Source organism: Symphalangus syndactylus, chromosome 12, assembly GCF_028878055.3.
Source record: "Symphalangus syndactylus isolate Jambi chromosome 12, NHGRI_mSymSyn1-v2.1_pri, whole genome shotgun sequence".
NCBI classification, from domain to species: domain Eukaryota; kingdom Metazoa; phylum Chordata; class Mammalia; order Primates; family Hylobatidae; genus Symphalangus; species Symphalangus syndactylus.
The window spans coordinates 86,718,947-86,734,755 of NC_072441.2; the positions used below are offsets into that span (position 1 = coordinate 86,718,947).

The following is a 15,809-nucleotide window of genomic DNA, read 5'->3' on the forward strand; positions in this document are numbered from 1 at the left end:
TTTTTAGTCTATTATTAAATAAAATTACACCATCTGAAAGAGTTAAACACATAGCTAAGTGAAAACAAAACAAGAACTACAAACAAAAATAATGTTTAATTTATAATTAACATAATACAAATCTACAATTATCAACAATTCTGATAATATTGACTAACATTTTTGTCACTGTAAAATCCAGTTTCTTAGTATTAAGATCTTGTTCCCCATTTAAGGTCCAGTTTAAATTTTCTCTCCTTTCTTTTCATCCCACTTATTGTAAATCTTTTTCTCTTTCAGATGGAATAAATACTTGTTCCTTTGATTCTCATAACCTTTACTTACATTCTTTTAACTGATCTGATTATCTTGCATTATCATATTTTTTCAGTGTTCATCTTTTCACCTAACCAGTACCAACCACCATAAACTATACATTTGTTCATTTTAATTTTTCCTCTTTGAATGGGACTTGGTACACAGATGAATGTATTACTAGATGAATGCCTGTGTCCCAGATAAAAATGCTCCCAGCCACCTCAGACCCTGTTCTGTCCCTCCAACCGGAAAAGCAATTCTTATCCTTATATTTGTTTTGGTTGTGTCTTTCCTTGAAAAACTCTCATGCTTTTCTCTTTTTGCCAAGTGTGAATTCTTCTTTTTTTAACTAGACATTGGACAATATAGAGTGTAGATTGACTTGCATTTTTTTTTCTTTTTGGAATAGGAGAAAATAAAAAGGCAACACTAGTCTTGATCCCTGGAAACACTGAGACATGCCTTAAAGGTCAGAAAATTTTATGCCTTTGATTTCTTCTGTGACTGTCCTAGTTAATTTTATTATTATTTTTTGTTAGCTCATCTTGGTTGCCACAGGCATTCCAAGAACTTTTTTCAATGCAGTTTTTACCTCTTTGTTCCTCAGACTGTAGACAAGAGGATTAAGTAAGGGAGTAACCACTGTGTAGGTCACTGCCACTAACTGATCCTTGTCTGAGGCAGACTTGGACTTGGGCCTCAGAGAGATGATAGAGGCACAGCCATAGTGGACAAAGACCACAGTGAGATGTGAGGCACAGGTGGCAAAGGCCTTCTTCTTGCCCTCAGCTGAGGGGATCTTCAGGATGGTGTTAACTATGAAGCCATAGGGTATGAGAATTAACAGAAAAGGCACCATAATTACCAGGATGCTGAGGCTAAATAAAGCCAACTCTTTCACATGAGTGTCAGTGCAGGCTAACTTGATAACAGGTGCCATGTTACAGAAAGTGGTTAACCTTGTTGGGGACACAAAAAGGCATGTCACAAATGAGGTTGGTGGCCACCAAAGCAATAAAGAAACCTGTGGCTCCTGAGAGAGAAATCAACCCCAACTCCAGCCTTTTGTTCATGATGAGTGTGTACCTCAGAGGGTGACAAATTGCTACATAGCGATCATATCCTTTCCCAGCAGTGAGGAGGCAGTTGGTGCAAGCAAAGCCAATGAAGAAGAAGAGCTAGGTGGCACAGGCCATGAAGGAGATAGTCTTGGTGTCTGAGAGCAGGTGGACCAGCAGCTGAGGGATGATGACAAAAGTGTAGCAGGACTCAGAAAATGAAAGGATGAATAGAAAGCCATACATGGGAGTGTGGAGAGTCCAGCTGAAGCAAATAATGGCCATGATGGTTACAATGGCCACCAGGATTGTCAAGTATAGGAGAAGAAAGATGACAAAAAGCAGCAGCTGGAGCTCCCCCAGGCTGGAGAAACCCACTAGGATGAACTGTGTAACCACAGTGGTTTTGTTGAAACCTTGCATCTGAAGAACTTCTTTCTGTGAATGTGTTTGAAAGAGACAAAATGATAACTATCATTGTAATAAGAACATTCTCGCAATGCCTTCACTTTAAGCGTATTGTCAGATTCATAATATTAACATCTCTTCCTCTTACTCTATCTAGATATAGACATCTCTTTAATGATTTTTCCAATAAATTATTAATCTGAAGTAACAGAGAAATGATTATCTACAGTATATAAATACCCCAAAGTTAAAAGGACTCAACTATTTGACAAAGTGATAAAATTCTCTCAGTTTAAGAAGAACATTACCTTTAATATGGAATAGAAAATTTAAATTCATTTTCTTGTACTGTATGTATTTGGTCCTTGGGTGTATATTCTATCCTAGTAATTTGGTTTCTTTTCCTAATATCACAATCCATTTAATTAGCATTATTGTAAAGGCATTAAAACACTGTGCCTCAGAGCATGAACTCAGGAAGCAGAATGCTAGAGTTTGAAACTTGCCTTTGCCACTTAGAGCTATGAACTTCAGTGTGACAATTTTTGTCATTTGTAAGACATAAATAATAATAGAACATATTATATAAGATTGTTATAAGAATTAACTTAGATGGTATCAGTAAAGTACTTGAAACAGAACTTAACACATAGTAACTCCAATCTATGTGTCAGCTGCTTATGCAGTTAAGGAGTTGAGAGGCAAATATCCTGGTTTGATACTTGAACACTAGAAGAGCCTGGACCCTTAAATCAGGACAGAGTTTCCCTGCATTTGACTCAAGTGTTCTTATCCTTGAGATCCTTTTTTAAAAATTGAGCAAAAATTTAAATATGCACAGTTAAAGAAAGAACTGTCACTTTTACATTAAAATTATTTTCTTTTTAATTTATTTTTTATTAGCAACTAATAATTATACCTATTTATGGGGTATTATGTGATGTTTGGATACATGTATACATTGTGGGATGATTAAATCAGGATTCTTTAATAAATCTACCCTTTTTTATCTAAGGATTCTATGGCCTTTGAATACTCTTTTATGATTCTACGACACTTGTTCTGTATGTTTCTGGAATTGTGAAGGGACCCAAGTGTAAAACCTGGGTCACAAGGTTATGACATACCTGTCTATGAAACAAAATAGATTGATGATCACTAGGGATAGGGGTGGAGCAGGTTAAGTCTTCTTTGTATTGAAGAAAGGAGAGAAAATAACGTGAATACACCTTCAATCTCTTGCAAATCAAATAGCCAGAAAGTGCTAAATGGAAACAGAAGAAACTATCTCAGGAACTTCCCATTATTTTGTAGTCTAGGTTATTCCTCCTCCCAGAGCCCTAATCATTTTTACTTTCAGAATCAGCTTCAGAGATTCAGGAGAAACCAGATGTAATATTTGCACAACTCAACATCTCCCATCTTGTTGGCTACTTTAATGGCTATAAGATGTTAGGGGTTGTTTGACATGACACACTTGGGTTTGTTCATTGTTCATCATCTCTGTTGTGGTTTATTTGCTTAGGTAGTTCCACACACCTGCTACAACAGCTTTTTCCTTTGTTTCAGAACTTGCAGAAAATAAGATGCTTTCGTGTAAGCTACTTCATTTTGACTCTAACATCCTGGTAGCTAGCAAAAGTGTCTGTCTCTATCTCACAGGTGAGGCAAGTGTACTAAGTGCCCTTTCCTGGGCAGAGTAACCCGTGAACATTTAACATGTTGCATTGAACATACCTCTTTATATATTTGGCACTCTTTACAGATTATAAGGTTCTCACATGCAGGAATAACTTTTTTTTAATTAAAAAACGAGTCCCTAGAATGTAACATAGTTTGTGATTTATCATGTGCTCAAAGATTTTGACTTGATTAGAATGTCAAAAATTAAATATTATGCTCAAGTGGTAGATCCAGTATCAGAATTCAAGTCTTCTAACTTCAAATCCACTTTCTATTTACCGCATTTTATGGCACCCATTCTTTACCTTTTGAGAAGATGATCTGCTCATATACTTTTTCCAAGGGACTAAAGCATAGTTCCACACTGCTTGTTCAAGTAAAACTTATTTGAGCATTTCTGACTTTTCTGGAATAATCCAATTTTAATTATCCAAGTTTTTGAATCATCAAATTTTACAATATGAGCTTTATTCTCTTTAATCCTAATATTAGGGAGATAAGAAAAAAAGGAAAAAGGGTTAGGAAAGTAGGCACATCAACGATATGATTGATGAAAACACTCAAAAGCAAGGAAGGTCAAGAGGATGTTGCTTAATTTCAATCACAGTTTTATGAACCAAGTAATTTCAATGTCTCCCTAAATCATTAGCTTCTTTTTCTGTAACTTACATGAGAATATGGTTATATGAAAAATATCCTCTAATCTTGTCCACAACACTAGTACTGTTTTTGCATCTTTTTTCAGGTTGCTTCATATACTTGTTTTGCTCATTGTTTTTCACATTCAAATCCCCGTCATGTCCCATGTTCTCCAATAAACCTTCCCTGCCTGCTAGAGTCCATACAGATGCTCATTCTCTTCATAGCCCTTAGGGACTTTAAAATCATGCATGTATGGGAACAGGTTAGGTACTATCTTGTATTACTTTATAACCAATTTTCCTATGTGGATGCCTCATAACCCTATTTACATTCTTTCTTTGAGGCAGGGGGCATAGCAACGTATTCTAAACAATCCGCAGCAGCTGCAAACAATATTGGGCACATAACAGACACTAATTAAATACTTAATAAATTGTGGCATGGTTTATTTAATTCTTCTTTTGTTTATGAGCTTTCTCATATGCCATTTTTTTCTGGAATATATTCTCTGTTCTACTATAATCTGTATTATTTTTAAATTTTTATTTTTTTCAAAATCATCTTTTACTTTAAAAGGAGAAATCTACACTGCTGAGTTTTCCTGCCTTTCTAGTTACTTCTGTTGCTTGGCATCTCAGCATTTAAATTTGATATATTAAGACGGAGTAGGTGTATATGTGTGTGTGTGTGTGTATGTGTCTGTATCTGTGTGTGTGCACTCTATCAGAGTGGAAGCTTTTTCATTTCAAGAAAAGAGCAAATAAAGTTTTACTTTGGCTCAGAATCCTTTTTATTACAATAAAAACTGCAAATGAACTCACATCTGAATTTTTGGTAGAAAATATTTCTTTCTTTAGATAGTAACTGACAAAGAAAATAGACTTACCTACTTATGTTCAAAAGATCAAGGAAGCTGCCATGTGACTTTGTTGACTTATACTCTGGTAGGTCTTTTAAATATTGAAAGAGGCAGCAGAAAGTCTGTTGTAAAATCAATGACATCTGTCCCAGAAGATTAAATAATTGGAAGAAAATGTACTGAAGCATTTCATAAAGGGCTTATATGGAGACTTAGTTGTCCAAACCTTTTTAAGTCTTAAATAAGAGCTGAAAATAGTCTGGTTTATATTAATATGTCAATTCAGATTCTATGTAATTGTATTTGAGAGTATTTATAGCCTTCTGGGATTCTAAGGAGTAAGGCCTTCTGAGACTTAGTAAGAGCTAAAACAAGAGAGAAAATAAATGACTAACCTTGAACAAGGACATATTATTTAATACCAGGAGAAAAAAACTCAAATCGCAATAAAACATTCCATCTCTGCAAATAACTACAAATGTAGATAAGTATTCTAGTGATTTTCTGACATCAAGACTACAAAATGTTGAAATGCCAGGAGAAACCAAATTCTCCAACCAGGAGATATACAATAAAACTACCTTGATAAGGCCTAAGAGATGAAGGCAGGTGTTGGTGAGTGCAGGTTGCTTGGCACTTTTGGAAATTACCTAAGTAGTCTCTGTTCTCCTAAATCAAAACCTGGAAAAAATTCAAATAACTGAATTTCTGAATTCTCTCCTAGGAATTATTGTAAGGAAATGACTTTCTTCCAGCAACCATTCATTGAGTACCATGATTTAGAGAGCAGTATATGAGACATTATAGTGATACAAAGATAAAATATATGAATTGATCTGCTCTAGTAGAGAAGACAGATGTAAGCAGAGCTGTGTGTAATAAGAGGTAAAATGATGCTCAGTGTTATCGTGACATTAACAACAGGGCAGCCACAAGGATGAGCACCCCCAGCAGGGATTGCCTTGACCACAGCCAAGGCTGAGATTCAGCAAATGACTTTATGAATAAAAACATTCTGGAAAAATAAGCCAAGTAGAAATATAAGAATTAGGAATAAAAAGTCAATACTGAATGTTTTGTGCCTAGGACACTCAAAGGAAAAAGGGGTGAGGAGGAAGACTGAGAACTATTTCTTGTAGTGGCTTGGCTGGTCACATGAGAAAACTTTCTGAAAACAAAATTGCTGGGAAAAATTTTTAAAAATTTTAGAAATCTATTGACAAGTTGAAGGTATACTAGGAATTTTTAGGCCAAAATCTGAAGAAAATAAAATCCACAGAGGAACGCTGGAAATTGCTTCTGTTCTGAGGACATTTATTTATCTGTATGAAATTACAAACTCAAGCTGTTGATTAGAGAGAATCACAGGATGAGGCTGACAGAAATTAAAGACCAGAATCTAACAAATGGAGGAGTCAAAAATTAGATATTAAAGATATTTTCTAGTTTCCATATTTGAGGCTTTGACATCTGGACCTTCCTGACCAGGAAAAAAATAGCCCTCCTAGGGTTAGCAGATTCATAGAGATAGAAAATGAGTTTAATTTCATGTGCAATCGAACACATCCAGAAGTCATACCCACAATTGCCTATTTTTGCATGCTCTTGGACTGAGGGACACTATTTCCTTTTCCTAATCCCCCCAGGCCCAGGCGTCAGACAACTAAGGATAGTCCTGGAACCCAGTGAAACTGTTTAAACTAGCCAATTCTAAACCTGCTCAAAACCACTTACCCTGCTTTGCCTCAAAACAACTATGAAGGCCCTCCAAAACTTCCCTTCGCTTTCTGCCTACAACTGAACTTTGTGCTCTGGTGTTCTCCCCATGGTACTTCGTGTGTGGCGTTATATGCCACCTTCCCACTCAGGCACTCCGGAACTCTAAGTAATCAACTATCTTTCAATGGCAGTCATCTCTTGATCTGCTGGTCTTACCCTATCTGAATAAAAATAAAATCAACATTTTAAAACATATTGAAAGAGAGGAACAAAGTTGAAGAACTGACGCTATCTGACCTCAAGACTTACTGCAAAGCTACAGTAATCAAGACAGTGTGGTATTGGTGAAAGAACAGATAAATAGAAAAATAAATGGGCTATTAAGCCAGGAAAAGTCATTGAGGAATCTTAAATGTGTATTGCTAAGTGGAAAAAAGCTGTCTGAAAAGCCTATATACTATGTGATCCCAACTACATGACATTCTGGAAAAAGCAGCATTATTGAAATAATAAAATGACCACTGGTGGTTTCCAGGAAATCAGAGAAGGAGGGGAGGGAAAAATAAGTGGGGCCCAAGGCATTTTTAGGACAGTTAAACTATTCTGTATAATACTATAATTGTGACATATTACATTATGCAGTTCTGAAAATATGTAGCATGAACCCAAATGTAAAATATATGGACTTAGGTTAATAATAATGTGTCAACATTGGTTTAATAAATTAAAAATGTACAGCAATAATTCAGAATGTTAATAATAAGAAAAACTGTGCAGGAGAGGGAGGCCACATGGGAACTTGATATTTTCTGTGCATTTTTTCTGTGAACCTAAATATGCTCTAAAAATAAAGTCTACTGAAGAAAAACAAAAGAAAATAAGATTCTCACAGACATGTTATGTAGAGATACAGGCCAAGTACAGTATGATTCCATTTATATAATGATCAAGGAAAGGTCACAATGATGGTGGTAGAAGTCAGGATAGAAGTTATATTTATAAATGCAATACCTGAGAGGCAGTAAAATGGAGCCCTACAGTGTTCTCATAATATTTAATTTATTTATTAGATATGTTCAATTTGTAACACTTTCATCAAGCTAAACCCTTATGATTTATGTACCATTTAGTGTATATACTATGTTTTAAGGTATTTACTTTAGTTAAAATATACAAATTAGAGTTTCTCTTTGGGGAATAGTGAGCTAGAAATTTTCAGTCAGCCCACAGACTAGTAATAACAAGAACAACTACAAAAATATTGGAAAAAATCAGATCGAAGACATCAGACTTTAACAAAGAATTAGTATTCAGGAAAAGCAAGTAATCTGTGATGTTGTCCTGGTATTTGAGAGTAATTACCTCCCAAGGAGAATCTGACAATTCTGGAAGATATTACCAAAAAGTCAAGAAGTTGAGACACATGGAGGTAAAGGGCAAATAATAGATCATGAACCACTGAAGAGTGATGGGGCTGGTGAACTTCCCAAGCTTTGAATTGACATTTAAAAGGAAATATAATAGGAACAAGATTAAACAAGAAAAATATCAACTTTCACAGGAGCCAAACTCAGTTTCAAACAGCCTTAAACTGTGGTGAACTTGAGCCAAGACTCCATTTAATACTCTATCTCCATAAGTCCCTACTCTGAAAAGTAGATCATAGCAGCATTTTGGGTCTCTTGGGATCTGAATAGGTTAATACACAGTGTATCTTATGATCCCTAGAAGGCCTGGGTATTTTTCTTTATCCAATACACAGATACCTTAGTAGATGGCAAAGTTATCTAGGGAAATATTGGAACAAGATTCTCAGGATATAATTGTGGCCATGCTGTTGTGTCTTTCCTCAAAATTCCCCATCTACCCTCACAATCAAGGGGTTTTGGGTTTGGGAATTGGTGTTGAATTGGCAATTGGGTGGGAAGACGTGAATTAAAACACTAATAACTTACTTTTATCTGTTTGTCAGACATGAAATAAATGTCAAACATCACTTTAGTTTTCTGCTCATCTGCTTCATTGCTAGAAATCCCTTATCCATTAGCCATTTCTACAGATCTCTGCAGGACAAAACTCCTCTCATTACTCTGAACTTCAGGTTTATATTTGTTATTTTCCATATCTTCTCCCTGACAGTTTCATGTAACCTCCTGCCTTCCATCCTCTGAAATACTATTATTCTTATTGATAGCAGTGAGCTCAATTTCTCTGTAGCATCATCACCATCATCTCTAGTTTACTAATGACGATTTCTTTAGAACGCTTCAAAGATGTTTATATTCTCATCACCAATGCATTTATTGATGCATTTATTAATGCATTGGTGGGTGATTATTTTCCAGGTCCCCTGTGTAACAGTGGTTAGGGATTAGCCAAGGAGGCTGTCCAAATAATTCATTCCAACACATTCATTTCTCTGAACCTTTGAATTAATTCCTTTACAGTGAGTTAAAAGATGTGACATTTCCAACTTATTAACCATAAATCAATGTTTAGTTTAGGCTTTGTTTAGTCTATTAGCTAGCAAAATATTAATGCCACTTTTGGATGCATGAGCCAATATATTAAATTCTGAAGCCCAAGGGAATACTCCCATAGCAATGAGTTTGACTGAATTCCAATTTATGTTTCTTCTCCCTTGGCTAAAATCTTGACAATTCTTTCCTAAATATACTCTCCTAACTCCCACAGATACAAATTGGAAGGCATTTTATTATTATTATTATTATTATTTTTGCAGTTTATCTGTTCTCAGAGCCAACCTTGTACCTCTTTATCTGATTATACCGTGATCTAGTTCCTGTTGTAGGCCTAGAAACAAAGTTAAGTGATGGGGCAATTATTTCAGGTGCAACCCCTGAGTCTTTTATGTAGAGGACGGTTGATTACCTTAGATGTGGTGTGTGTGCCTGTGTGTGTGTGGGGGTGAGGGGGACGGTAAGGGTAATTTAAAGGAAATGGGTCATCAAGATCTCAGCCTCACATGGATCTACTGAAAAATGTCCATTTCATGTCTCAAAGTCTTACTTCTTATTGAGTAGAAGAGCGCTGGTCAGGCTGATATTTGAAAGCTAAATGTATAATCAGTTTGTGTGCTTCATCCTTAGCCATGGCTGCCCTAAACCCCCGGATGATCCTTCAAATCTGTCATAAAAACATTTTGATTTTTTCATACATCTTTTAAAATGCTTATTACTTATAATTTCCCTTTCGTCTATGCTTACTCTCGATGATAGTAAAGAAAAGCCAGAAGCTTAATACATCTCTGAAATCTCTGTTATTGCCAACAACCACATGATCACCCAATGTCTTGCCCTCCCTCTGTAATTCATCCTATGCTATTACTGGTGCTTATTTGTTAATTAAAATGGTATTAGGTCAGGAGTTTGAGACCAGCCTGGCCAACATGATGAAACCTCATCTCTACTAAAAATACAAAAAAAATTAGCCGGGCATGGTGGTGTGCGCTTGTAGTCCGAGCTACTTGAGAGGCTGAGGCAGGAGAATTGCTTGAACCTGGGAGATGGAAGTTGCAGTGAGGGGAAATCGTGCCACTGCACTCCAGCCTGGGCGACAGAGCGAGACTCCGTCTCAAAAAAAAAAAAAAAAAAAAAAAAAAAAAAAAAAAAAAAAGTTTTAAATGCTGGGATGAACTCATCCTTTTTTACCCCAACAAGGAAGTTATCTGTGTACTCATTAGATATACAAGCAACCCAATCCAAGCATCCCATTTTCAGGAATTTTTTTCTTAAGTTACTCTTGCTCCTAATCACAGTTTCAGCCAAGGTCCACTAGAAAATAAATAGCACATCAAAATAAAGGAAATTCAAGAGATAGGAAAATACCATAGACAATGGAATAATCTGGGATTAGCAACATCCCAGTTTTTGTATCTTCTATATTTATATCCTGTTTCTGTGATCCATATAGATCAGACTTCTGAGGAAGAAAGCTGGGTGAAGAATGGTAGAGAGTAGATATGGAGTGAATACGTACATACTGAACATCAGCATAATATTGACTAAAAATCCTGACAAAAATAGTACAATAAAAGAAAATTTCAAGCCAATCTCTTGGCCATGGGTGCTGTGAAAATTAAGCAGAAGCTTTAAGAACTATGGCACAGCTCTACCATCCCGTTTTTTCTCCCTTGGTGAGAACAGCATGCTATTCTCTTAAGGACTGTTTCTTCAGTCTTAATCACAGAATAAAAAAAAGAAGAACTGTTTGAGGGTTGATACCTACACACAACTTGTTTAAGAAACAGAGCTTTGTGGTTCTAAGCCATTTAGGGTTTAGCATTATTTGCTGTTGGAGAATAACCTAACAAAGGCTGACTAATAGAGATGTAAATATTAAATAACCAAAGGCTTACAAAACCCCAAGGAATGTAGTACAGATGTATTAAAATGTGATATACTAGGTTTTATAACAAAATTACCAATGATGGGGGGGTTCAGTTTATAATGCACGAATTTTAATCCATTAGGAAGCCACCAGTATATATATACACACACACTCAGAACTGAAGAAAGAAATGCAAAAATCTAGAATCATTTGGGAGGTTTAACAAATCTTTTAAAGTAATACCATTATCTATACATACATAATATATTTATGGCTTTATATTTCCTTCTAAGTACTATTTTAGTTAAATATCACAAGTTTTCATGTACAGTATTTAAAAATATTTTCTTGTGAAAATATGATTTCTTTTTAAACTTATTTACAAGTATGCTTTCTAAGTTTTAAACATATGGGGATTTTCTTTTTTTTTCTTTTTCATTATACTTTAAGTTCTGGGGTACATGTGCAGAACGTGCAGTTTTGTTACATAGCTATACACATGCCATGGTGGTTTGCTGCACCCATCAACCCATCACCTACATTAGGTATTCCTCCTAATGCTATCCCTCTCCTAGCCCCCCACCCCCCGACAGGCCCCAGTGTGTGATGTTCCCCTCCCTGTGTTCATGTGTTCTCATTTTTCAACTCCCACTTATGAGTGAGAACATGCGGTGTTTGGTTTCCTGTTCTTGTGTTAGTTTGCTGAGAATGATGGTTTCCAGCTTCATCCATGTCCCTTCAAAGGACATGAACTCATCCTTTCTTATGGCTGCATAGTAATCCATGGTTTATACAAACATATGGGGATTTTCTAGTAATATATTCTACTCATTTTGTATGCAATAAATATTTATTGCCTGTTACGTACCATGTACCCTTCCAGCTCTAGACATGCATCAGTGAGCAAAATGAATAAATATCCCTATAAATATATTTATGGCTACATATTTCTAAGTACTTCCTTTTCAACATAGAAAGGAAGAAAGACCAAAAGCTGCATGTAGAGCCTTAAAGTTATATAGGATTTGAATAGTTAAAATAGGAAACAAACTTACCATACAGATACCAACAAAACCAAAAATTTGTTCTTTTTAAAAAACTTATAAAATTGACAAATCTCTAGTGAGACTGATTAGTGAAAGAAAAGCCCAATATACATTATCAGAAATGATAAAAGAACTATAACTACTGATGCTGCAGAGAATAACAAGGTAATAAGGACATACTGTAAAAGATATTATATATAGCTATGTATAATTTAGATGAAAATAAATGAATTATTAGTAAAATAAACAACAGCATGATTTATTCTGGAAGAAATTGGGGACTTGTACAAACATTTAACAACTGAATTATTTGTAAACTTTTCAATAAAGAAATATCCAGTCCCCAATGGCTTAAACAAAGATAATAAAATTTCAGTGATTCAGAAATATTTCAGAGAATATACAAGAAAAATCCCAAGTCATTTTATGAGGCCAGAAAAACCTTGATTTAAAGCCTTAATGAGAATTGTTAAGAGAGATAAAAATTTCATACCAATATTCATTCGTAAGTACATACAACATACACACACACACACACACACACACACACACAAATATGGCATATCTAAATTGTCTCAGTCTAAATGTGGGTGTGTGTGGGTGCACCTTGTGATGGAATGGTGTTCTGCTCAGGCTTGGCTCCTGCTTTGTGCTTCGGCCTTCCAGAACCCTGAACTGAAATAAACGAGTTGGAAAATGAATGAAAAATACAAATTATTTCAAGATAAAAATTTGTAAATTATACAATAATGATAGAAATGCATGACAATAAATGATGTGATCTGAAAGTGTTCAGCAAGCCTGCCATATTTGTGATTGTTTTGAACTGCCTGGTGGTAGGAGGTGCTCTTTACTATGTTCTCTTTGCAAGCATTTATTCCTTAATTTAACCTCCACTACTATGATCACCATTACTTACTGATTTGCCTAAAATTGGGTAAATAATTATCCTGGTTTTATTAATCTTTTGCAAACGTATGGATAGCTCAAATTTATTACAATATTTATTGTAATATTATTATTATAGTGAGGACTTACTGTACAAAGGTGATTTGGGAGGGTTCATTAATTTCTCCATTATCCTGTTCTGTCTTTTTTTACTCCCTCTTCCACTTTAGCTATCTTTCTTTTGTTTTTAAGTAGCAAGCCCCCCTTGGACATTCTAGGGTTGGGGAGGCATTGTGAATAACACTGGCCATCACTTGTTGACCTAATATGTGTAAGGAAATTACTTAAAACTTTACACAAATTGTCTTATTCAATCTTCATGATCAGAAAATAAAAGAAAAATATTATGTCAATTGTGAGGTAATAAATGGTATGTGTGAAAGTCAGGATAGAAGTCCTGGGTTCCCCCTTACACTCTGGGGACTGTTGTGGGGTGGGGGGAGGGGGGAGGGATAGCATTAGGAGATATAACTAATGCTAAATGACGAGTTAATGGGTGCAGCACACCAACACGGCACATGTATATATATGTAACAAACCTGCACATTGTGCACATGTACCCTAAAACTTAAAGTATGATAATAATAACAAATAAAATAAAATAAAATAAATTAAAACACTTGTTCTACAAGTTTTAATTCAAGGATGACTTGAATATGGAGGAGGAAATATAGTACAATTTAAGGAAAGAACTGAACTGGAACACATAACACATTCCTTCCCATAACACATGCACTGTGTTATGGTTTTCTGATTCATCTTCATGATAAATTAGCCAAAGGGTCTTGGGTGAGTCACTTAACCTCTCTGGACCCCAGTTTCCTCATTTATAAAGCCAGAAGTCCAACAAAAGAGCTACTGAGACTCTTCTCTGGTTAAAGTAAGGAGTCGCAGAGGCAGAGCCTGCCTCTTTTGACCTATTTGCCCCCAGACTTTCTTCTGGCAATGCCAGCGTTCCTTGGGGGCCTCTCTTTGGAACTCAGGCTTCTCAAACCACTGAAAGTAGCTCATCTAGAAAAAAATAAAAATCCATTACTGGATTTATATCCAAAGGGATAAAAATCATTCTATTTTAAAGACATATGCACGTGTATGTTCATTGCAGCTGTATTCACAACAGCAAAGACATGAAATCAACCTAAATGCCCATCAGTGGCAGACTGGATAAAGAAAATGTGGTACATATACACTATGGAACACTATGCAGCCATGAAAAAAGAACAAGATCATGTCCTTGGCAGGAACATGGATGGAGCTTGAGATCATTATCCTCAGCAAACTAACACAGAAACAGAAAACCAAATACTGCATAATTCTCACTTATAAGTGGGAGCTAAATGATGAGAACACATGGACACATAGAGGAGAGCAACACATATTGGGACCTTTTGGAGGGTGGAGGGTGGAGGGTGGCAAGAGGGAGAAGATCAGGAAAAATAAATAATGGATATTAGGCTTAACACCTGTGTGATGCAATAATCTGTACAATAAACCTCTATGACACGTTTACCTATATAACAAACCTGCACTGTACTCCTGAACTTAAAATAAAAGTTAAATTTAAAAAAGGGAAAAAAAAAGAAGTCCTGGGTTCCCCCTTACAGTGTTAATGGGAGCAATGGAATTCTTGATCTAGACAGACCTCACATCAGGACCTACAAGGCTTCCCCCTGGGCAGGGTCTGCAATACTTGCCCAGCTCATGGGTTGCATGAGATATCAGGGAAGTTTATAAGTTTTGTCTGGGCATAGAACAAAGTGGTCTAAGTACTAATCTTGCCTGCCATCAAGCAGCTGTGTGGGACATTGCACAACCTATATTACCGCTCTAGCCTTGGTTTTCTTCTCTGTGAAATAGAGATTACATAAAGACATTTGATATCTTTGAGATTCTAAAACATTCCTGGATAAGATACCTGACTAGACAGTCTATGCTTGGGGAGAAATAGAAGAAAAGGTTGAATCCAAGGAATGGCTACAGGGAAAGACCAAGTGGATTTACCTAGCTAAGGAGTTGAGAGATGATACAAAATTATTCTGCCTCCTGCATACTTTGCCTGGATCTGGGTGCTAGCATACAACCAATTTCCATGTGACAGACCCTGAGACCTTCTGGGCTGTAAAAAGCCTTATAACCATCTGATACTGCTTTTGCTAGCCTTTGGAGGTTTGTTCATCAGAATCAGCCAATTTCTGCACAGGAGAACACAGGAAAAATAGAAATAGAGTGTCTAACTGGTTATGCGGAACTAGCGTCTTATATTTGATCAGCACTAATATTATTGGCTTTTCAATTTTTTAATTTTATATGTGGGCATATTCTTAAGTTTTGGGAACACCTAAGATAGTGAAGATTGCTGAGAAAGCAACGTTTTTTTATTTTTCTTTTTCAGTTCCTTCAAGTTCAATGCACCATAGCAATTAGGAAGTATTAGCATTGGTTTCTAGTAAGGGGTTAGGATACATTACTGCAGGTTAGAGATGTTCTGTAAGCAAAACACCCTGAGCCAATAGGGAGAAAGAACTAACTCAAGGTCAGCGTGAAACAGGGATAGAGAAAGGTTTAACAATCTGGACCAAGGTCCAAACAAGTAAATAAAAAATGCAGCAAATCCTGACACAGGTATCAAAACAAAGAAAGAGCCAAGCCAGAGGCAAATGCATCATTTTGTTATGCAGAATGAAGTGAAATGGGTAAGAATATAACTTTAACACTTGTGTTATACTTAATATAAGAACCAAAGAAATGAGACGAGAAAAAGTCCTTTGCTGTAGGAAAAGGGCATTGACATTCATTCAC

At 35.9% G+C, this 15,809-nt stretch overlaps 1 protein-coding gene across 1 annotated transcript; it reads right to left on the reverse strand.

The window, feature by feature from the left end:
- Positions 1–832: 832 nt before the first annotated feature.
- Positions 833–1,778, reverse strand: OR10T2 (olfactory receptor family 10 subfamily T member 2). The gene is given in 2 exon segments (XM_063628150.1): positions 833–1,247; positions 1,249–1,778. Coding segments are annotated over 2 exon segments (945 nt in total).
- Positions 1,779–15,809: the final 14,031 nt, after the last annotated feature.